The sequence below is a fragment of the Anguilla rostrata genome, chromosome 12 (genome assembly GCF_018555375.3).
Source record: "Anguilla rostrata isolate EN2019 chromosome 12, ASM1855537v3, whole genome shotgun sequence".
Classification (NCBI taxonomy): Eukaryota; Metazoa; Chordata; class Actinopteri; order Anguilliformes; family Anguillidae; genus Anguilla; species Anguilla rostrata.
Genome location: NC_057944.1, coordinates 33,467,895 through 33,492,587, shown reverse-complemented (window position 1 = coordinate 33,492,587; position 24,693 = coordinate 33,467,895). Strand labels below are relative to the sequence as shown.

General features: G+C 43.2%; 1 protein-coding gene across 3 annotated transcripts; it reads left to right on the top strand.

The window, feature by feature from the left end:
• Positions 1-373: 373 nt before the first annotated feature.
• On the top strand, positions 374-20,844 carry LOC135236243 (short transient receptor potential channel 4-like). 3 transcript variants are annotated; one of them, XM_064302501.1, is made up of 12 exons: positions 374-839; positions 4,109-4,515; positions 7,945-8,466; positions 11,460-11,796; positions 12,461-12,600; positions 14,401-14,711; positions 15,461-15,656; positions 15,853-16,047; positions 16,366-16,407; positions 16,865-16,954; positions 18,640-19,298; positions 19,391-20,844. In XM_064302501.1, exons 2-11 carry the CDS (start codon positions 4,138-4,140, stop codon positions 19,288-19,290), a joined length of 2,862 nt encoding a protein of 953 aa, XP_064158571.1. In that variant the 5' UTR covers positions 374-839; positions 4,109-4,137; the 3' UTR covers positions 19,291-19,298; positions 19,391-20,844. The 3 variants fall into 3 exon arrangements, with proteins under 3 accessions (XP_064158571.1, XP_064158572.1, XP_064158570.1); XM_064302502.1 differs by having other exon boundaries at positions 7,948-8,466; positions 18,640-20,844; XM_064302500.1 differs by having other exon boundaries at positions 18,640-20,844.
• Positions 20,845-24,693: the final 3,849 nt, after the last annotated feature.

Here is a 24,693-nt window from a genome sequence, read left to right as displayed (position 1 = left end):
TGACATATTGGCCTAATGTCTAAATTGAGATAAATGTAGGCCTATTTGATTAGCCCGCAATATTACAATTACAATATTTGCACCAATTCAGGGCGCATAATGTAGCATATTTGTTACTTTTTTCCCCCTTGAATTTCTGATTATTCGGAATGATCACGGATTGACCAAATTTCTCCCCCCTACGGCTGCTCTCTGCTGCAGGTCGGAAACGTATTTCGGGACTACTGTGTTTCCCCTCCGCAGTCTAGGAGAGGGTCGTCCTCAGTTGGGTGGGTAATACCTAAGAGGGAGGGAAATGGAGATGAGAGTCTACGTGGATCGCTAAATCTAGCAGGAATTGTTCCACTGACAGTTCGAAATCTCTACACGACACGCGTTTGCTCTTTGGGTCAAACAGAAAGGCTGTATAAAAAAAACGAAAAAAGAATGAATAAATAAAGCAAACTAAATGAAACTCATTTGGTAAGTGTTAGTTGATTTAATTGCAAGAAACAAGCTCCCCTTGGAAATGGAGTATTTTAATAAGCCATGGAAACGAACTGGATGAAAAGAATGCATCTTAATGAGACGCATCTGTTGCGCAACGAAAGAGCAAGCGCTTCAGGAAAAGAATGTTTAAACAATCAACTAAAGCATTTCCTCTAATAATGTCGGCGTTGTCTCTACTATACGGTTGAAACACAACCCTCAGTTCTTTGGAGTAATAGTAGTGTTTCAACTTAAATTCTTGTAGTAACTACACTTTTTCAAAAACCCGCGGAGCGTTTTGTGGTGAAATGCGAAATACTGCGATTTATTTGCGCCTGATGACATACGCACAGGATGAGGTACTGAAACAGGTAAGTCCGTTTCGCAGTGATGCTCTTTAGCATATAACTGTACCACCACCTCGTAATTCAACCGCATTTTGGTTTCTTTTAATCTGCATTATTAATACCACTGCTGCCTGAGTAATTTTGTAATATCGTAATGGTTGTGTGGTTTTGTTCCTGCACCGTTTAGCGCGTAGGCTACCGGACTGTTTTGAATGTTTTAGAAGTGTTGAACGTCATCCTGAGGCAATTCGGGTTTTGATGAAAGAACAAGCCAAACGTAGACCCCCCCATTTCACAGTTTTAATGTACAGTAAACGGACAGTAATCCCAATTTCATGTGTTCTAGCACCGTCAACGTTAGTGCGTGGTAATCTTTTAATGAGTAACTATGTTTATATTGATAGGTAGTTGTTGTCATTTCAGTATGTTGGTTGAAATTATATTTCATCGTTAGAAACGCTGCTGTTTTTGTTATGTTACATTGCAAAATTTAAACCAGCAATAAGAATACGAAATCACCTTTAGAAACCTTGGTGCACTCGCAGTTTACTGTAGGCTGTTGATATGGACGTATGTGTCTGAAATAAAGTTAAATTGAATATCTCCCTGAAACGTTGGCTTACCATTACAAATCGAAATAAATGTTCTGTTTTGCTCGCGAGAGGAAGTGATCTGAGCTCTGAGATAATTATAATAATTGCACGATAGCGCTTTAGATTTTAAGCTCAATGTCATTGATAAATTGTCTTAAAAGTGTCATTAATATTAATGCAACGCAGGCAGAATAGCTGTTCCTAGGAGACTACACGATCGGCAGTGGACAGTGAATGTTTTTGAATATTTTCTCCGATGGCATTACATACTTTGCATTTTGTCACTCGTATTTATTTATTTTTTTACAGCTTACTTCGTTAACTATCATAAATTTAATATTAGTTATAGCCTACCCTGTTTAGCGATGGGTGTTGGATTTATTAAAATGTGATTGATTGATCGATTTATTGAAATGCGATTTTCCATCAACATTCGACTGTTTTCGTTTCATGTGTTTCATTCATTGTGAAAAATTAAGTTATTTTACTTCAACTTAATATTTCCCCCAGGAAAACGAAAAAAAACCCCCATTCTTTATGCATGTTCAATACTGGAATATGAATCACAATGTTTATGGGGATCGGTGGAAGTTCTGCAGTCTGATGTTTCCTATAGCCAACCGGTGACATGCCAAGCTTATTTTGCAAGGGGACCGTGTGGTGTTGACCATGCGATCTCTTCTGCTGGATTTCCTAAAAAGGGATTTTTAACTGAGTATCGGGCTCTGATCACTCCTTATGAATTACAGCCCGCCGCTTTTGAAGTGTCATTTTGCTTTAGTTAACTGGGCGCGCTTCACTCTCCCGAGAATGCACTACTCCGGTTCTGCTGCATTAAGGAGAAAGTCATCTTCTGCCAGATACTTCAGCCTCCTGAGCCGAGTGGTGGGGACCTAGCGCCATTTAGTCCTGACATATGTTTTCATTTGACAGAAAGGCTTTTAAAGGACTCCAGTCATTATGTGCTGTGTCCTACATGTTCATGTTCTTCATGCCTGCTTGTTAATCGTATGTGAACGGCAAACGCTGCCTTCGTTTTCCTGACAAATGTCGTTTATTTTGGGTTGAAATCACATTGCAGGTTAGTCTACCCTGCCAGTGTGTGGTTACCTTTAACTCAACTGTGTGTTGTTATGAAAAATGGATGTGAAATGCAGGAGAGACAGTTAAAGGCGTGCGTCGTTTGTTTTTGTGGTGGACATAACAGTTCAGTAAGTGCATTGTTATGGAGAGAGAGATGGATGTAGGATTGACAGGAGTGAGTCATCAGATGAGCAGAATGGTTGGTTAAACATGATAAAAACTGGTGTGTGTGTGTGTGTGTGTGTGTCTGTCTGTCTGTCTGTCTGTGTAACTAAATTAATGCCTATCCCCCTGAACGTATAGAGCTAAATGTTAGCCCATACTTCTCAAGCTTAGGCTACAAGAAGATAACACAGACCTGGGGATGTTGAAAAAAAAAATGTTTGGCAGAAACCAGGTCACCACTAAAATCAAAGTCAACATTCAGTTCATTAAAAAACAAACCGCATTCTCCTTAGAGCCCTTCTTTTTTTTTAATGCTCTGTAGACGTTCTACCCCTGCCCCCCAGGGCTGTGGTCAACAGGCGGCATGGATTTCTCAGGAAGCATTAGACTAAACAAAAGCGAATTGGTCAGTTGATGAGGCTTTCCCAATGGAATTGTTTTTCCAGGAACTGCATTCTTCCTGTCAACCTTGCTGCTTCTCCAGCTTATATATAGGAGTTCAACACGGGATGAAACCTTCAAGGAGTTAGCGTGAAGTTCATCACTGAGACTGGTACGCCTTAGCAATATTGCCTAACGGATGTTTCTGTTGGGATGGTTGCTGTGGCGGCAGTCTCTGGCATGGGCTGAAGCTTAGATCTGCAGATCGTCAGAGCCATCAGCACGAGCCGGCTAATTGCTCCTTTGACGTGACTCGGTGGGTTTAAGCAAAGGCGGGCTTCTTCTGAAATTTCCGCTTGGCTAGCCTGGCAGGAAGGCAGGGCACACAGGGAGTGAGACAATCTGCTGTCCCCTGATCACGGATTCGATAGGCTCGCTGGGTACGCAGCTAAACATTCTTCTCGTTTAATCGGTCTTGTTAACCGTCAAAGCCAAAAAAAATGACAGTGTGAGATATCTTTGGAAAATGGAATAAGGAGCGTGACCAAGTACAGTCAGGTGGCAATGGATGTTTTTTTTTTTCTGTACTGTACCACAACACAGGAATGAAACTCCTGTTACCGACTGGGAAAACCTTCTGTAGTTAAGAAATCGAGAGGACGCAAGTAAAGCAGGAACTGTTTGGTGAGTCCAAAACAGGGCTGCCCAGCCCTATTCCTGGAGATCTGCTGTCCTGCTGGCTTTCACTCCATCTCTAAGGAAGGGCATCTCATTCAACAGCTAGAGATCTTGTTGAGCTGCTAATTAGTATAATCAGGTGTACCAGATTAGAGTACCAAATTAGAGATCTACCAACCTACAGGACACTCTCAGAATAAAGGTACCGTTTAGAGGTACAGTTTTGTACTCGTACAGAATTTGTACCCTTGTGTACCTTTATTTCTTATAGTGGATGGTAGATCTCGAGGAACAGGGCTGGGCAGCCCTGATCTAAAGAACCTGTGCCTGGTTGTTGAGACTCTGTCTTGATTTTTTCTGTTGTCATATTTCCTCCCTTCCCCCACCCCGAAGTCTGGTCAGTGTGAGATGGCCTAGCGACGATGTCTCAGCTGTTCTTCCGCCGCTCGGACATCTCGTCGTACCGCGACCGCATCCCCCTGCGCATCGTGCGGGCGGAGTCGGAGCTCTCCGCGCAGGAGAAGGCCTACCTGAGCGCGGTGGAGAAGGGCGACTACGCCAGCGTCAAGCAGGCCCTGGAGGAGGCCGAGATCTACTTCAAGATCAACATCAACTGCATCGACCCGCTGGGCCGCACGGCGCTGCTCATCGCCATCGAGAACGAGAACCTGGAGATCATCGAGCTGCTGCTGGGCTTCAACGTCTACGTGGGCGACGCCCTGCTGCACGCCATCCGCAAGGAGGTGGTGGGGGCCGTGGAGCTCCTGCTCAACCACAAGAAGCCCAGGGGGGAGAAGCAGGTGAGGTTTCTCCTTTTACTCATTCGGGCAGGCTGTCCTTGCTGTAGACTTGGGGAGAAATTTCTTTAAAAAATAATAATTATAATAATAGCTTTATTTGTATAGCACTTTTCAATACAGGAAACAAAGTGCTTCACAATAGTCGATACAAAAAGTGTGTGCCAGAAAGCTCTGACACGTAATGTGCATGTGATGAACTTCCTGCACCTGAGACAGTGTCCTGCAGATTTCTAGATGATAAAATGAGTAGGTTCGGTACTTTGCATTGAATATTTACCTTATATTTTTTTTAAATTATCCAGTTACTGTATGTTCATTTTCGGGGGAGGACATACAATGTTTTGCCAATTAAGGACCAATCAAGGAACATTCAACTAATGTCAGTGTTGAACACTCCTTGACTGGACCTTGAGCACTTAAATTCTGCATACTGTTGTCAATGTAGATGCATCATTTGAAAGTTTTACTGCTGTCAGCTGAAACTTTTTTTTGCTGTCATGACCCAAAAGTGATTTTCAAAAGCTGTACACGAAAATGATGAAATGGGTGTGTCAAGCAAGCACAGTGGTCCCTGGGGCAGTGTCACTCCCACACACTCTAGAATCAAAGCCAGATCACACCAGAGCTGACTGTGGCTGACAGTCCAATCTTCCCAGCTACGCACAACATTTTTTCAATGACAAATACAAGTTTTTGACTGGGAAACACACAAACATGCAACAGAATTTGAAGCAAAAACGACCCAGGCGTCTTCATTCTCGGGGGCGACTTAGCTTAGGAGGTAAGAGCGGTTGTCTGGCAGTCGGAGGGTTGCCGGTTCGACCCCTCCGCCCTGGGCGTGTCGAAGTGTCCCTGAGCAAGACACCTAACCCTTAATTGCTCCCAAACGAGCTGATTGGTACCTTGCATCGCAGCCTTTCACTGTTGTGTGTGTGTGTGTGTGTGTGTGTGTGTGTGTGAATGGGTGAATGAGAGGCACCAATTGTAAAGCGCTTCGGATAAAAGCGCTATATAAATGCAGTCCATTTACCATTCATTTCATTGCAAACTCTTCTGTTGCAAATGATTTTACATTCTCTATCACATCTGCATACCTTGTGAGAGAATCCTGCAGGTGCCACTGCCTGGAACAGCTGGTGAAGAGATGCCCTCCTCTGGCTAACTGGGTGGACATGGTGTGAGAAAAAAAGGGTGTGGCTGGTGGCCGAAATTTTCAGGTCGTGCGTGCTAGTTTGTGCAGTAACAGGGCAGGCATACACCTGCAAACTGTGCTTATTCCAAAATTTGTAATAACTTCAAGTGGGATGAACAGGCAGTAATAAATAATTTTTCCAAAACTGAATTGATGACCCTGCAGTAACAGGACAGGCATACACCTGCAAACTGTGTTTATTCCAAAATTTGGAATAACTTAAAGGTTGGGATGAAAAGGCAGTAACAAATGATTTTGAGGTCTTTAGCCACTTTGATATTATCCTGGTAGCACAGCTGGATTTATTAAGGATTAGCTTTATAGAGGAAAAAACTCTTAGATGCGGGATCACACGCATTCAGATTCTGTCCCAGAGGAAGAACGAGGCAGCGGGATCTGAGAATTTGGCAAGTTCTCCACAGCCTTACTGGCAACGAGGTATAATTACACTGGAAGATAAATCTCTCTTTTTACAATATATGTTACGTGGTGACAGCCGGATATTATCTTAGCCTAGATGCACACTTTTGTTTTTGGAGGACTAGGCTTCTAGACAAACTGAAAACTGCAGCACTGCTGAAAGCTAAACTGAATTATTATTATTTTTTTAGTCTGTGGAAAAAAAGGCTGAACCACTGGGGGGCTCAAATCACTGCACATCAGAGATTTTATCCTTCATCACAGTATATTTTAGCCCTCAGGTGTTCATCCTATTTATACTCAAGCGCTCAACACTTCTGTGAAATGCAAATCAGCCATTTTGCATCTCTGTTGATCGCACCCCAACCAGTCATTATGCTTAGGAGCTTTATGCATTAGAAGGTGCCTTCTTATGTGGCCGGACCACAAATATGAAATGGATGGCAATGAAGGTGCTTTATTCTCTTAGGTCAAGGGAAAGTGTTTTGTAATAAACCACACCAGTCATCCATTACACAGTGGGAAAAAAATGGTTGGTGGTTCAAGTTGGATTTATGACATTATAAAAGTCCTCCTTCAAAATCAATAGATTTCTGAACAGCTACCACCTATTTGGCTCATTGTGTCTATCAATTACCATTCTCCTTTGTATTTTACATGGGAGAATAGTGCTCATAATTTCCCTCTTTTATGCAGAATTTTCACATTTTCAAGATGAGCTCGAGATAATCAGATAAATCTGTAAGGATACGCCACCGTGATGGATGTTTCTCCCGTTGACTATAATACAATTTTATGACTCTGTACTAATGACAGTGGTGGTGTAATTACAACATATTCCTGTAAAACGAGCAGCATTTGACATACTGGTCAGTTTTCAAGATATAGACCCCCACCCCCCTTTTTTTTACATTACTATCCATTACTATGAAAGCCTGTTATGAAAGTTTTTACTGATTAATCTGAGATCATCTCTACCAGCATGATCGTGATGGAGCGTTGACCTAACCTAACAGCATTACAGTTATGTGATTGTGATGTCATTAATATTCTCTCCTCCAGTCAAATAGCTTGGCTTTGTCCCTGTGACAGGGAGCCTGGTGACCTCTCGGCCTGAGCTCTGGCCTTTCCATGCGGTGATTCATCAGGGTGTGTTAACCAGCCTAATCTGAGGGGGTTTCAGATCACCTCTTAAAGACTGTAATTCTGAAAGGAGGCACTTAATCACCTTGGCTTTTTTCTCCCTGTAAGTCCAATGAAAGCTTGACGGAGTATATGCGTCTGGAAGAGCTGGTTTGGGTTGTTTCAAAATGGATCATGATAACACCGTTTTTCAGTTTCCCTCTTCAAACATATTCCGTTCTGTTTAGTCTTTTGTTTGCAGACGTGTTTGATCTCTTTTATTTTTTTGTATTGCTGTCCCGTATACCCTAAAAGCAGTACCATGAGCATGATTACTCTGATGTAAGATAAGGCTGCCCAGTTTATTGCTTTGTTTAACATTTGTGAGAATGTAATTGGACAGTTCTGTTGAAAGTTTTAGTAATTTGATCCTAGGAACTATGGGAAAATGGTTCAGAAGAAGCTCTGCTGGAGCTGATACTATCAACGTGTAGGGGCTTTTGAAATGGAGAGACCAATGCCTGTATTGTATTCCTAAATTGATACGGGCTACCGTAGTTGAAATGGGCTCAGTTACATGACTGTAGCAGCGTCATCTTTTCCAGCATATTCAGACGTCCATACTTGACTCGTGTCTTTCTCTATCCCCTGTCGCCCCCCTCACCAAACCCCCACTCCTCCCTTCCAAATTTTAGCAGGTTCCGCCGATTCTGTTGGACAAGCAGTTCTCGGACTTCACCCCCGACATCACCCCCATCATTCTGGCCGCGCACACCAACAACTATGAGATCATCAAGCTGCTGGTGCAGAAGGGCGTGTCCATGCCCCAGCCGCACGAGGTGCGCTGCAACTGCGTGGAGTGCGTGTCCAGCTCGGACGTGGACAGCCTCCGCCACTCCCGCTCCCGCCTGAACACCTACCGGGCGCTGGCCAGCCCCTCCCTCATCGCCCTGTCCAGCGAGGACCCCTTCCTCACCGCCTTCCAGCTCAGCTGGGAGCTGCAGGAGCTGAGCAAGGTGGAGAACGAGTTCAAGTACGAGTACGAGGAGCTGTCGCAGCAGTGCAAGCGCTTCGCCAAGGACCTGCTGGACCAGACCCGCAGCTCCCGCGAGCTGGAGACCATCCTCAACTTCCGCGACGACGTCAACCTCCTGGAGGAGGAGACCAACTGCGACCTGGCCAGGCTGAAGCTGGCCATCAAGTACCGCCAGAAGGAGGTGAGCGCCCCCCCCCCCAACATAGCTCAGGAGGTAAGACCGATTGTCTGGCAGTCGGAGGGTTGCCGGTTCAAACCCCGCCCTGGGCATGTCGAAGTGTCCTTGAGCAAGACACCTAACCCCTAACCCCTAACTGCTCTGGCGAATGAGAGGCATCAATTGTAAAGCGCTTTGGATAAAAGCGCTATATAAATGCAGTCCATTTACCATTTACCATTTACCCTCCTGCTAGCACCCTTTCCAGGTGTAATGACAGGTGGGAGGCGCAGATGAGTGGTGCCGCTCTGTAAATAGAGTGAGGCTGTTCCTGTGGGTGGTGATTAAATATGGCCCATTTATGGTTAATTTCTCGTTTCCGTTGTGACGCATGATGCGGTTGCGCCGTTAGCTCCCCGTTTCGGACGTGTGTGTGATGCGTGGAGCTCGCCAGTGCCACCGCTGCCTGTCAGCACGCAGAGCGTAATGCAGATGTGTAGCATCTTCCACACGCAACCTTCAGCAGACAGTTTCCGCCCTTCAGTCCTGCAGAATGGTACTCTGTAATGCATCGCCTTGCTTGCTGCCATTTAAAATGATGTTATTTAATTTGCCTGAAAACATATCTGCCGAATAATGGGTACTGTGTAGGTAATAAATCGATGATGGTGGTGAGCTACATTAGCCTTTTTGTGGTCTGGAATGTGGTGTGTGCTCCTGGGGATCTGTGGATTGGCATTGCTTCCGCCTGACAGTCCCCTAATGCCAAGCTAATGAGCCCCATCTGCAACGTGAATGACCTAGCTTCCTACACTTAAAGGAGTTATAAACTTAAGAGAGTGTTCCTTGCAATGTTAACATCCTTTTTTTTCTGTCATGAGCAAGCAGGCACTGAACAGGAGTCTTGAGCCCAGCCTAGTTGGCCTAGCGTTTCTGCTGTGCTGAGGCTTTATAATAATAAGAATCCATCCATCCATCCATCCATCCATCCATCATCTATACCTGCTTATCCTGGGCAGGGTTGCGGTGGGTGCTGGAGCCTATGCCAGCGTGCAATGGGCGAGAGGCAGGAATACACCCTGGACAGGACACTAACCTATCACAGGGCACACAGGCCATTCACTCACGCACTCATACCCTACGAGCAATTTATAGTCTCCAATTAGCCTGCCTGCATGTCTTTGGACTGTGGGAGGAAACCGGAGTACTAGGAGGAAACCTACAGGGACAAAGGGGGGTACATGCAAAGTCCACGCAGAAAGGCTGAGATTTGAACCCAGGACCTTCTTGCTGTGAGGCAACAGTGCTACCCATTGCATCACCATTCTGTAATTAAATAATTGCTTATTATATTCACCATTATTTGCTGATGATTGTAGTGCTAAATATATCAAATAAACTCGCCTACAATTAACTCGGGAAAGAATAAATATTAAATGAGTGATATTTGAAAAAAGTCAGAGTGGGATATTGTATTTTTCAGATCAGCATTCTACCCTTGAGGGTGGAATCTGTGAACAGCAAGGCTGTTGATTTTCTAAAAGCCGTCTGTTCAGAGCCGTGACTCTCTAATCTCTCCAGATCACACAGTATGTTTGTGCCTTTGATCTGCATTCTGTTGCTGTTGAACTATATGCAAGATTTTACTCCTGCTTATGTAACTGCATATGTGCGGAATATGGTGATTCAGAAACACTGGTGTTTGATGGCAGTAACACAGTACTGATCTGCTAACAGTGTAGTATGCTCTGATCTAACGGGTATGAATATTCACCCCGAGAGGCAAAGCAGCAACAACTCTGTCAAAGGGAATATTCAGTGATTATGACATATTTATTTCCATTTTGGGGTTGCAGTTTGAACAATCCCAAATGACTAATGTCTTTGTCTTTTTAATTTATTACAACTGGACTGCAAGAGCACTTGAAGCTCTTGTCGTATAATATAAGGCAGATTTTTATGTATTTATGGTTCTTGGTCCAACTCAATGTGCCTTTTATCTGTTAGGCATTTGTTTTGAAATACCAACGGCAGTTTTAAAAAACTTTCTTTACATAGACTGCTGTTGCCCCACTTGGGCACAGTGGTATTGTACCTGAAAATTTCTTAAAAATACACTGATAAAAATGCCCCTCAGCCTTCTGTGTGTGATTACTATTTGAGGACCTTGAGCATAAAGAACCATGGCTGTTCGTGAATATGTTTCCAGGGTAATGCTTTCTCCTTTTGCACGCTGTAGCTAATCGACCTTTGGACCAGTGCTGCGTATTTGTTCTGTAGTTTGTAGAGCAGTTCAGCTGTAGTATTTGGCCTGTCTTAAATTTTCTGCTCGCTTGTGCACTGGGACTGTGCATTAGTGTCAAGATGTTAACACTATGGTGGCAGATGAAGCATCTGTTCTTAACGCACCGCCACGCTTTCTCTGCAGCAGCTGCCTCCATTTTAAGCGACAGGCCTGCGTGTAAAAATCACACCTTTTTAATTGGCTAGCTCATTTTCTTGCCAGTGTTAGATCCAGGCCTGAAAAGCTGAAATGAGCCAAGTTCAAGAAAAGTCAACAGCAAAAATAGAGCCTTATTCACTTACTTTTTTTTTTCTTGCATTTGGAAAAAAAAGCGTGGGAGATGTTGGAACTACTACTGCGAGTGCAATGTTCACATTTTATTCGCGTGATTTGCTCTTTACTTGGAATGGAATATTGTGTTTCTTGGCCTTTGTCTTGACGTGAAAAAATGTGTTGGTAAGAGGGACAGCATAAATGTATACTTTCTACCTTTTTTCGATACAAAAAGCGTTCTTCAGTCCATTTATCTCCCCCTCCCCTTGTGACTGCCTCCTCCAGTTGTGATTGGTTGGTTGGTTGGTAACTCAGTCAGGTATTGGTTCATTTGTTGAATTCACACATCAATGGATTGTCAGATCATAGCCTCTTTGTTTCTGTTCTTTCTTTCTTTCTTTTCCATTCTCTCTCTCTCTCCATCTCTCTCTCTCTCCCTCTCTCTCTCTCTCTCTCTCAGTTTGTGGCCCAGCCCAACTGTCAGCAGCTGTTGGCGTCTCGTTGGTATGATGAGTTTCCAGGTTGGAGGAGACGACACTGGGCGGTGAAATTTATGACCTGCGTCTTCATCGGACTCATGTTCCCCCTCTTCTCCCTCTGCTACCTCATCATTCCCAAGAGTCGCTACGGCCTCTTCATCCGCAAGCCCTTCATCAAGTTCATCTGTCACACGGCTTCCTACTTGACCTTCCTCTTCCTCCTCCTCCTGGCATCCCAGCACATCGTCTCCACAGACCCCCTCCGCCAAGGCCCTGCTCCCACCGCTGTGGAGTGGATGATCTTGCCCTGGGTCCTGGGTAAAAGGATGCTCACCACCGTCAATATTTACATCTCCAAGTGTTGCACCCCTTGTGCAATGGAATACTATTATTCACCACTATTGCTATGAAAGATTTTTCAACCCTAGTACTGTGGAGTATTGATACTCAGTGTTCTATCACTAGTGCTGTGGAGCACTCATATTCTGTGTTCCACCTCTTGTGCTATGCTGTTGGCGATAAACTATAATAAACTGTGCAGAGAATGGAAACGTATGCCTCAGCCAGAAAAGGAAGAAAAAAGTGATGTCATGAGAGTTTGGGTTGGCGGGTGAAATCTAAGCCAGAGGATTGAATTTAAATCCTGTCTGCAGGTCACAGACTGGCCTAAATTACAGAACCTGCTCAGAGCCAATCACAGCTCTATTTTTTTACTGTATTGTGTTAATGAAGCAATCTACTTCATAATGCACTGGTATAATAAATTCCCATTGACACATACAGGGCTGGTTTCCTAGTCCTGGATTTAAAAAAAAATTCAGTGGAGATATTTGTTGAATTTTTTTCTTTGAAGGAAACAGATTAATCCTAATTGAGGACTGGGTCACAGTATTTTGGCTGTTGTTGAGGTAAATTATCCATTTGGTTCCATGATCAAAGGTGACATGCCTGGTGAATAACTGCCTGCCTTCTCCGCCCATAGGTTTCATTTGGACGGAGATCAAACAGATGTGGGACGGTGGGTTTCAGGATTACATCCACGACTGGTGGAACCTGATGGATTTTGTCATGAACTCCCTGTACCTGGCCACCATTTCGTTGAAGATCGTCGCATATGTAAAGGTGACTCGCATGTGATTGCCACTGCTGAGCCCTTTGCTAATTATTAATGAATTAACTCATTAACAACAATTCCCCCCCCCCCCCCGCCCCCAATTTGGAATTGTAATTGTGCCTCTTGAGTTATAGCTACGTCACCTGCGCTCGAACGGCAAAAACATGGCAGTGCGTTCTTTCTATTCATGACCGTTTCACACCCTGAAGTCCACACAGTACCACAGGAGAGAGCTAACTGAGAGTTGAAGAAATGCATATCTCTGTGACCACAGCTGCAGTCCTGTACCGCAGGACGTTTTGCAGCACAGGCTACCGCTACGATGAACCTCTTTCCCTGGACCTTTCGTGACGAGGCTAACTGCTTCAGTCACAGTCAGCTGCTAATGTAACTAAGGCCAAGAACGTACATCTACAGAGCCTATATCCTGGGCTGATAGTGAGTGGCTTTTCTGACTGAGCTACTCGGGAGTCCCACATTTATTGAAACCCTTTAAGGTGTGAGATCACAAATATGATTTGGATGTTCTGAACATGCTAATGCTGGTGTAACAGTCACCACTGGTAACTGAAAGCAATGGTGTTCTAGAACATTGGCTTAAAAGTTAAACAAACAAACAAAAAAAACATTTAAAACCTTCTCTTCACCAATATACATTTTCTGTACTGCTTTGTACTTGATTACAAACAGATTTTTGCTAGTTTACCATCTGTGAAACACTGCTGCCTTGGAGCAGAGAGTGAAAGGTATTGTTTTGTTTTGATGGAGATCCTTTGCTGAAAAACCGAGATAGAAATTACACTCGATAATATAATCAGGCAGAGAAATTGGTGGAAAGGAAAGAATGAATACAGAGTAAGCATTTGATTAAATGACAATTTCTGATGGTGAGGGTAAGTGGTTTGGAAAGCACAGAATTTCCTGGAGTCAAATTATTCCTTTTCTCCTTGGAAATGAGTCGCAGTGATGTGATGTTTAGAGAACTGTCACATCTATTACCTTTCATGTTATTAAATATGATATTAAATAAATTACTTTCATAAATTACTTGTTTATGACAGCTATTTGTGCTTCATTAAAGCAAGGTTTGGAAATTAGTTTTGTACTTTTTGACAAATGTATGCAGATTCAATTATGGTGTAGATCTTGAAGTGTAAAATGGAGGATTTTTTCTCTGCTAAAAGTGAAAATAATTCTAGCAAAATAAAATGAAAATAATTATAGATTTATATGCAAGTCTCCTAATTATTGTACCCAGGAAAGCGTTGGATTTGGCCAACAGTACATCATGGCTTTAGAACATTCCAAGAATCCTGTAATGTATGACAATGCTGGGGAGTTCTATTGCTCCTTTCTGAAGACAATCAGGTGTGTCCGTACAATTATCCACCTGAAGTCCTAATTAACCTCACCACACGAACAAGCTGTATATATATAAAAAAATATGTATCACTTCTCATGGAAAGGAGGCAGCACATACTGACAGTAACAGCACACATTGTGTAAATCTGTTTGGTGGATTTAACTGTGTGAATTTCACAGCTAAGAATGGTGTAATAATAATTTTGAGGTGAAAATGGCTGAAGTCTAGTTACAGGAAGGTCGCATTTTCAAATGGAGTGCTGTGAGTGCTTTGTGAACAAGTGATGGAAATGCCGACATTTCTTAATCAGCAGTGTGAGATTAATGGTCAGGGTCATCTGTGGGGGGTGGAGGTGGGGGGGGGTGAATGTATTTCTGTGTAATTGCAGATGAAAAGCCTCGCAGGTAGTTTGAACAGATTCCTTGCTCTCTGGCTCCCCCTGCAGTACAGGAGCTGTAAGCCTCGTGAGAACTGGGAGATGTGGCACCCGACGCTGGTGGCGGAGGCCGTGTTCGCCATCGCCAACATCTTCAGCTCGCTGCGGCTCATCTCCCTCTTCACCGCCAACTCGCACCTGGGGCCGCTGCAGATCTCGCTGGGCCGCATGCTGCTGGACATCCTCAAGTTCCTCTTCATCTACTGCCTGGTGCTGCTGGCCTTCGCCAACGGCCTCAACCAGCTCTACTTCTACTACGAGACCGACGAGAAGAAGTGCAAGGGCATCCGCTGCGTGACGCAGAACAACGCCTTCTCCACGTAAGCGCGGTCGCCCACGCGTGACTCCTCATTGTCCCACGCAAGACCACGGAAAACCGTGAAAAACCGTGAAAAACCATGCCTCTGGTTTTCCCGGGAATAGTCACTGCCCCTTCAGAAAGAGAGGCTGTGGTTCCACAGAGCCAGCAATCCCATAGTGCATTGCTCTGTGCTCTGCACAGCCTATTTAAACTGAAATGATTTTGAAACAGTAACCAAATGAGGATATATGAGATATATCATTAATTTCCCATTCTCTGCAGTTTTCCCTTCTGCACTCATTTTATACTTACTTAAATATCGTAATCTATTATGATTATAGCCTGCTGTATTTACAGTTATTCTCCAGCAGCAGTTATTTTACCTGCTTAAAATAACTGAATACAAATTACGGTAAATGCATTTTTTAAAAAAGAGACTTACAATGACTTTATTAATGTAAATTATGATGACAGTATTTTGTTATACAGGTTCTTCAGTTGAACTTATCTTTACTGACTTGAAATTATGGAAAATTTAAAAAACAAATGCATTTCAAATGTCTTACAAATGAATTTTAAAATGACATACGTGATGTAATCCACAATGATAATATTCTGTTGTATTTTGATTTTGCCATGTATGTTTTGAACCACACCGACGAACATCGGATGAACTGCTCAATACAGTTTGCAATTCCTTTACGAAGTAAAACTACGGTAAAGCACTTTAACTAGTTGCCCTGATGAGACTGATTGTCTGCCTCACAGCTTGTTCGAGACCCTGCAGTCGTTATTCTGGTCCATATTTGGACTCATCAGCCTGTACGTGACCAACGTCAAGCCCGACCACAAGTTCACAGAGTTTGTTGGCGCCACCATGTTCGGCACGTACAACGTCATCTCCCTGGTGGTCCTCCTGAACATGCTCATCGCCATGATGAACAACTCCTATCAGCACATAGCAGTGAGTCACTCCTGTCTACCAGACTCACAGTACAACTCTCTGTGGTCCTTGTATCTCCTCCTTGGTTTTTGTGCATCTTTGAGAGCAGGCTGATTAAGCATCTTTACCGTTGGAGAACTCTTCAGAGTCACATTTGTTGTAATGTACTGCTACTCTAATTACACAAAGTCCTTATTCTCGTCTTTACCCGTGACAGGACCACGCCGACATTGAGTGGAAATTTGCGCGGACAAAGCTGTGGATGAGCTATTTCGAGGAAGGAGGCACTCTACCATCGCCTTTCAACATAATCCCCAGCCCCAAGTCCGTATGGTACCTCATCAGATGGCTAAAGAATCAATTTTGCAAAACATCAAGATCCAGAAGACCGGAAAGGTTTGGAACCTTAGGGGTGAGGTTCAGTATGAATAAAACTTTCATAAAAGCAATTGCGTTTTTAACTAAATGGAGGTCCTGCAATGTAGCTTTGAAAATAATGAATAATAATAAATACTTTTGAGAGATTTATGGAAAATCAATGGCCTCTGGAACTTTCCCTCTGGATGAATAAAACTGCATAAGCGCTAAATAGAACTTTGAGCATTTCATTAGAATTTTATTAGCCAATTTATTAGTTTTATTTAATTTCATTAGTTGCCATATGTTAGCATTTTAGCACTTTAAAGAGAGATTACTGGTGTCTTAAATGCAATTTCTCCTTTTGCTATAGAGACGGACAGCAGAAACCTTGAGAATAAACCATCAGTATCAGGTAATACCTTCTTCAGATATTCACTCAATGCATACATTCATAGATTACTATTAGCTGGAGAACAAAGGGTGTCGACCAAAATGCCAAATGCAGCAGTGTTTTTTTTTTACAAGATATGACTGTGGCAAACAGGCCTGCCACAGGCCACCGAAGTGGCTTTCCTAGGGGCCCTCCAGCACAGAGACACAGGGAGAAGATGTTCCAACAGTCCACATTTATTTACGAGGGTTGGCAAGATGGTACAGCCAAATGAGCAGATGTAAAACCCTGTCATGACAGAGAGCCTGGCCAATTATCTAATTCTTAACCAATTATCCAATTGGCCAGGTCTAATTAGCTTGACCCAGGGCAGGTGTGGCTGCTTAAACCAGCCATCCCCACACCACAATGACATTTTTGCTCAAAACAAAGGCCTCTTTCTCCCTGTTGGTGAATATTTGTCTTTCCATATTCGCAGGAGGTGCTGAGAAATTTAGTCAAGAGGTATGTGGCTGCAATGATCAGGGATGCCAAAACAGAGGAGGGGCTGACCGAGGAAAATTTCAAGGTAATTTGCCATGATTTACACATACTTGCGCGGTGAATATTGAATGTAATGCACTCGCTGACTGTGAGGTAATCTACTGTATATAAAAAGTGAACACGTGCATTTCGGCATCGCCATTACATTGCACCAAAAATACGTAAACAAAAATAAAAATTTATTTTCTTTACCTGCTTTTTGGCATCACTGTTTTGTGTTTTTCTCCTTATGCCGTTAACTGTATAGAACTTGAATAGACTGTGTTAATATGCTGTGTATCCCTACTGTTTATAGTCTGCACTGTGATTGGCTGTCACGCACAGTGAGCTTTGCTGAAAAAGGCGGGAAAAGTGACAGTTGCAGAGATGCTGCTATTTTTTTATCCTCGGTTTTTCTTTGTGGTTGCACTGAGTGGGAGGTCCAGGGGTCCCAACAATCTGTTCCGTGTAAACACTGCATGTGCCAGAACCAGAATGCTAGATAGTAGGTGACTGTGAGAAAAATTATCATTTATTTCGTGCGTCGGGGAAAGTTCTACAAGAACATTATTGTTTTATTTATTTGTGTATTTTTTTTGCAGCAAAGCTCGGGTGTCAGTGGCATATCGAGTTACTAGCAGAACATGCGGTTTGCTCAAAATGTATTTTTTTAGGAGGATGGGTTTCCCCCTTGAGCCTTCCAAGGTTTCTTCCCATCTGCCACAGGGAGTTTTTCCTTGCCACTGTTGCCTTAGGCTTGCTCCTGTGGGGGTTTAGGCCAGGGTTGTCTGTAAAGCGTATTGTGACAACTGCTGTAAAATACGCTATACAAATAAAATTTGATTGACTTGATTTTGCATGTTTGGCGAGATGGCTGATGCGCTATAACACAGACGTATTGACTAGCATGAAAAACACAGGAATATACTGCGTAATACGCACAACTATTCTGATTGGCCAGAGGTTGTAAAAAAAAGACCCTTCCCCACACCCTCATCCCATTACAGTTATAGCCAGACCAGTTGTGCTATGTGCTGTGTTCTTCAAAAAATGGCCCATGGACCAACCTTGGCCAATGGGCATTGGTTTAACTCTTGACATCCCATTTTAGCCAGTACGTAGGCAGTGTTGCTGTTATGAATATGGTATTCATGTAAAAATGTGATTTTCTCTCAGAAGGTTTTGAACTGCTTAACACAAAGTGAGCATACTACATATAAATTCAGATTTTAGTGGGCTGTACTCAAGCTGGTTTAACAGGTGCTAAAGGGTGATTTCCCATTTGATAAGGGGACACAGACAGAATGAACCACTGATTATCAATGAGAAAATGTATTCCCTAAATGCGCTGTGTTAATTTAGGCTCTTGAAACTGTATTTTTATTAAGTCTATTAATGGTAGCCCCATTGTTTTTTTCCATGGCCACAAAGGTACTGTATGAAATGCGATTTCTCTGCATGAAACAATATAATGACTTGTCCCTCTGGACATTTTGGATTACATATTGAAAGTTTTCTAAATTGTGAATTATAACTGAAAGTTTTCTCTCTGTATTTCTGTCTGTTTCAAGTTCTCACTTCTAGCTTGATGTAAAGAAATCAGGTCAGCTATTTTTAGTTTGCCTTAACAGGGAAAAGCCAATGCAATCAAATTTCATCGATGGTCCATAAAATTTTTTTTATTGGAATATCACCCTTTCAGCTGAACAGCTCTGTTTAAAATATTTGTAGGAGCTGAAGCAGGACATCTCCAGCTTCCGGTACGAGGTTCTGGGGCTGATGAAGCACAACAGGCCCTCCAGCCTGGGGGGCAAACTCGGCGTGAGTTCGTCCAGCTTCGTCTATCCCGACCACCCCTTCAGGTACTCCCCAGCATGCACCGCTGCCCAGGATAAGGGCACGCTGACCCTCTACAGCGGCACCAGCCTGCTCCAGCATGGTGACGCGGCTGCCGGCGGCTCCGAGGCTCACGGCGGGCTGTCCAACGGTTTCCCAAACTCTGGCCCCTCCCCCTCCCCTGGCCCCGCCCCGAGTACCGGCGACAACACCTCGTCCTCCAAGGAGAAGTTGCCCCGGAAGGACTTCCCGAAGGACATCACTGACTTGAGGCTCTTCCAGAAGAGTCACAAGAACAAGAGCCCGGGTTTGAGCCCCTGCACCATATACTCTGTCTCTGAGGAGGAGGGGGAGTCTGACCCGGAGGACCCGCCCTGCCGAGACGAGGAGGGAGAGGAGGAAGGAGAGGAAGAGGAGGCGGCGAGTCAGGAGGAGGCAGAGGTGGAGGCGGAGGAGGCAAAGGAGATGGACAGGTTTCTGCAGGGGCAGACTCCTGAGGAGGAAACTCGCGTCTCCTCTTCAGAAGGGGGTTCGACCCTCCCCTGATTCCACAGGTGAAACCCGGGAGGGGGGGAGGGGGGCGGGTTTACACAACATGGGCATGACTGTTGGATTGCGAGACTGACAATCAGGTTTGTGTGCCTAGGAGACTTCCTTTTCTCTGCCAGTGTGTCCCAGGGATTCCTTGACTGCTCTCAGAACGAGGTGCGGACCGGAAGAGATCGATGCCTGTACAGTTTGGGGGTGGCGAAGTTGGAAAAAACCGTTTTCTGTATCTCTAGAAATGTGTGTTTTTTTTTTTTGTATAGGAATATTTTTTTTTTTTAGATCAATTTGAGGGTAATTACAGACTCAGGGAAACTTGTGGTGTGTAAGGCAGGAAAAGATAAAGTTCTCTTGATTTCTTTAACGACACAGGCCTTGGCTATCTGGGGCCTGTCGTTAAGGAATGAAAGGTTCGGTTAACTGGCGTCCGCTCCTCAGAGAGTCTCATTACTGAAAAACGGCACATGTATCCAGGCTTGTACCTATTTAGCAGAGACAGTTGCGATAACTGAATTCCTTTATGTGATGTGCATTACTTTCTCTTATCTTACACAGTGAAGCGCAGCGGTCCTTATCCTTATAAAGCCTGTACTCCGCACTCTGCCTTAGTATATACAGCACTCCCTCGTTATACCGCGATTTTAGGAAACAAAATGGCCGCAACAAGCTGTAGACCGAGTCAAACGTAGCACAATATTCGGGTCATCTGATTTTCAGAAACCAATGACATGTCCTCACTGCTGGTGCGCCTTCTTGAATGCTAACGTTTTTTTTTTTTTTTACCAATATGTAAACAACAAAAAAACAAAAAAATTTCAACAGCAATGAAACACTTCACCAATATGTCTTTTCTTTCTAGGTGACAGCCCACTGCACAACCCCCCCCTCCCCCAAAAAAAAAAACTGAAAAAAAACTAAAGACAACACTATTCTCTGTTACATTAGTGGAGTCAAATTATACAGAGCAACAGCAAGTGTGGTAATCGTACTCTAACAAGGGAGACCTGTAATCTTTATTTTGCACTTTACTTATATGTAGAAGAATGTGGGGGTTTGATGTTTTTGATGCAAAACAGATATCTTTATATTCATTTAATACATTTTCTATGCAAACCTTTAGATTTATTCAGTTTTAGCCTCCAGGGTTAAATTGATCAACAGGGATGAACAGACACAGCCTGGCTTAGTTTTAATTTCTTCCATTACAGTACCATACTGCAGCCTCAATCACTGGGTTGTTTTTCTTCAGTATTTTTACAGGCAGTACTAATTCATATCTAGTCAATATTAAAGTTGTGTATTGGAGCAGTGCATTTGCAGAAAATCAATAGTAAGTTTTTTGTAACAGACTTGGCATGGTTATGTGTATTTCATGCAAAAAATAAACATGCATTTTTTTTTCTTTTCTTGTTTATGAAGCACTGATTATGATGGTTATGAGTATGATGTAATGAGTATGAACACATACAGTTTCATTTTCCATTCCAGAGCATGATGCTCAAGGTGTCAATGCATTTAAAAGTCAATAAATCAGTAATATACAAATGGATGTTACATTGCATCTGCCTTTTTTGATTTTATCATTAGATTTTTCTATAGACAGCCACTGTGTTTCTCACTGCCAGAATTTCATCATGCATATGTCACCTAGATTGCTGACACGCTTGGACAAACTGAACAGATGTCTTCATCTCTCAAGTTCACACCTCTTCCCACACCAGCTCACATGTGGCTTTCTGATACAAAATTAGCCACCAGTCTGTGTAATAATGTGCTCCCTGTTACCATGGTAATTTTTAAATGGAATGTTTATTCTTGTGCATTGCTTGATCTTAACCAAAGACTTTCGCTCGGAAATAAAAGACTAATGGTTCCTTTTTTTAGAGCTTAAAAAAGATATGTGGGAATTAGCGCTTGTGGAAATGTACTTGTAAGTGTCCCCCTGAACACGGTGTTAACAAGAAATTAGGCATGAAAGCATCAAACTTTCAAACGTGGAATCAGAAGGCATCTTTGTCCCTTTGTGAACAGTGACACAGTCTGCGTTATCAAATGCTAATGCATAGAGATAAGTGCATTGAATGTGCAGGGCTATTGTTAATGGCTAAACAGGCGGCTTTTAGAGAGAGATTGTAAAAGTGCCCTCAGAGGATGCACTCAGGTGTACACTTTAGTCTGTGCTTTATGTGTCTGTCTCCATAAAAACCCACGCAGCCAGCTGAGGTCGGAAAGTGCCACTTAGAGGGCTGCGAGACCTCTTCAGCATGGAGAATTTATGCATTTGTCACTTAAACCTTTTAAGGTGCAAGATCACGAATATGTAATTAGAACTTTCTGAAAACTGAAAATTCTCTTGCTGATGTAACAATCACTGCTGGTGATTGAAAGCAATGGAGTTCTAGAACGCTGACTTAGAATTCCGAGGCAGTGTAATGCATTGGAGAGGTTTGGTACAGTCCCCCTCACATTTCACATGGATGTCGGGTCCCTGGGTATTGCCCCAGTGCCTTTACCCAACGCCGTGTCCTGTGTAACACGCATCACACGGAGGGTCAGTCAGGAGAACACTGGCCCCCACAGACACCTGGGGCAGTGAAACTGTTGGGGGGGAGATGGCTTTCAGTCTCCAGTCCCATTGTGAGCAGTCTTCTCTAAACCCCCCCCAACTCCTCAGTTTAGCCATGACACAAAGTTCCCCAGCCTTTGAAGTGTAAACGTCACACTGCTTGCAATGTCACTCACTGCTCTGCTGCCTGTTCCAAGCTCTGTCCCTCTGTGGTGCCTACAGTACCTCTGTGGAAGCATTTTTTCTCTCAACGCTTTGAAGAGTAGTCGTTCTAGAACTCCATCGCTTTCAATGATTGTTACATCAGCATCAGAGTGTTCAGTTTAGAGCATTTATAATCACGTATTTGTGATCTCACACCTTAAAGGGTTAAAGCTTTAGACGTTAGACTGTTACATTCAGAAATTGTGGGATTACCATCTGCAATCCATCACAATAATTTAGGACCTGCGGAATTTATGCAGTTTCTACCTTGTGTTGCTCTGTTTGTGCTGGACTGCACGGCAGTGGTCCGCACCAGCTGTTTCATTGTCTCTGAAAATTACATGACCTCAGTGATATTTATAGATTGCTTTCATCGCATTGATTGATGACACAATATTAGTGAATAGCATATGTCATTAAGCTTCCATTGCATTTGTTTCTAATTTGTAAAATGAACATCATCGACTGGGCCTGTATGTGTGTGTGTGTGTGTGCCGTGTACAGTACGTGTACACGTGTGAAAGTGTGTATGTGCGTACGTGTGTGAAAGCATGTGTGTGTGTACATACGTGAAAGCGTGTTTGTATGTGTGTACGCGTGTGAAAGTGTGTGTGTATGTGTACACACGTGAAAGCGTGTTTGTATGTGTGTATGTGTACACAGGAAAGCGTTTATGTGTGTACACGTGTGAAAGCATATGTGTATGTGTGTACATGTGTGAAAGTGTGCGTGAAAACGTGTGTGCGTGTACACGCGAAAATGTGTGTGTATGCATGTACTCGTGTGAGAGTGTGTGTGTATGCGTGTACACGTGTGAACGCACGTGTGTATGACGTGTGAAAACACGTGTGTGTGTGTACACACATGAAAGAATGTGTGTGTGTGTCTTAATGCGTGTGTCAGCGTGTTTCTGACGGCTCACACAGGCGTATCTTATGCAACTGCTGCCCTCATCTGGTCCTCAGCATTATCTTCCCTCTGTCCTCAGGTCTCTCCCCTCGGAGAGGAGCTGTCTGCGCTGAATTATATAAACCCTTTAGATTACTCACGGGCAGTTTCCCTGTATTACAATTTACACATATGTGTCTTAGTCCCGTTCAGATGTTCCTGGTGCTTTTTAATGGCCCGGCTGTTTGGTGTTCTGTTTAATTTGCCTTGTGCTCATATGCCGAGCACATGCTGGAGCCCAGCGGTCCGGGCCGGCGTGATAAATAATGTGCGGTAGAAGCAGGCGCTTTATGATGGCAATGAAAAGCCACGTGTGCCCTCAGCACACAGGTGAGGGACGTACCCCAGGGCACAGACCTCCTGATCAAAACATACTTCTCACCCTATCAATTTAGCATTAAAAAAATTCTGAAAAGCTGTTAAAAAATATGTGTGGTTATTATTATTATTATTATTTAATTTCCTCCTAGCAGCTAAAATGAAGCATTAAGCTTTATTGCAGATTTTGAAAAAATAAATACCTGTACTGTAGAGCATCTCTGTAAGATACTTCTGTTACCTCCTACACAAATGTTTTTTTTTTCCCCCCCCAGTTTTAGTTCTGCACAAAGATTTTTTAACACAGAACAAAATGTATTTTTTCTGTATATTCATTTACACAAGTAAATCTGACATTATACGTTTTGTTAACAGTAGTGGATGAAATATTGCTTTAAAATCCAATCTTAAAACCTCGGCACTGTCAACATTGAAAATGTGTCGTCAGAATTAAGGAAGTCTGGAAGCTGTTCAGAGGCGATAATTTAGGCCCACTCAAGCGTGTTTCGCATCTGCAGGGAATCTTAATTAACTTTTTACAATAGTTTGTTTCTTGGGTGCGTTGTTTCCCGTTACTGTGTAAACAGCATTTCCTCTGCAAGAGTTTTAATTACTACCAGGACAGAACCACAACTGGAACCGAGCACAAGAACAATCCTGTCTCTCCGCTAGATATTTCTCGTTCTTTAAAAATGATTTATTTATACTGCTTTATATGTTATATTTTATTATATATAACAACATCAAAAACTGCAATCAGTCATGTCAGTTACTCTCCCCACCTCTGCCAATTAGCTGCTGACCACAAGTAATCAGATTAACACGTACCCACACATACTATTATAACAACAAAAATGATCAATAGTGCCGAATGTAACTAAACAATACATGTATCTTATACACCTTCGATAAGTACTCTGAAGTTTCCCTTCATCTTGATCCAATTAGATGATCATGGCCTCGACCCGCAGCCCCGATTCCATTTAACCACTAGATGGTGCACTGCACACAATGTTTAGTCCCTATCCATGTGTTTGTTCTGTCTTCCATCCATCACGTCTCCAGAAGTTGACTTAAAACTGTCTTTGTGGCCCACAGAATGAGATCACCGATGATAACTTACTGGAGAGTTTTCCATTTTCCAACGCTCCCATCTGGCTAGTGTTTTCTGGCTTCTAATTCGGGAACCCAGAGTCCCCCGTCTCTCGTCCCCCGAAATTGACTTACCACCTTTCGACCCGGTGGGAAGAAAGGTAACCAAACCTCTGTTCCCCGCATCTGACTGTATTCAGCGCTATAACATTTTTTTTTTTTTTAAAAAAGGAAACCATCAGAGAAAGATAACTTTCTCTCCCAGGTCTCAGGAT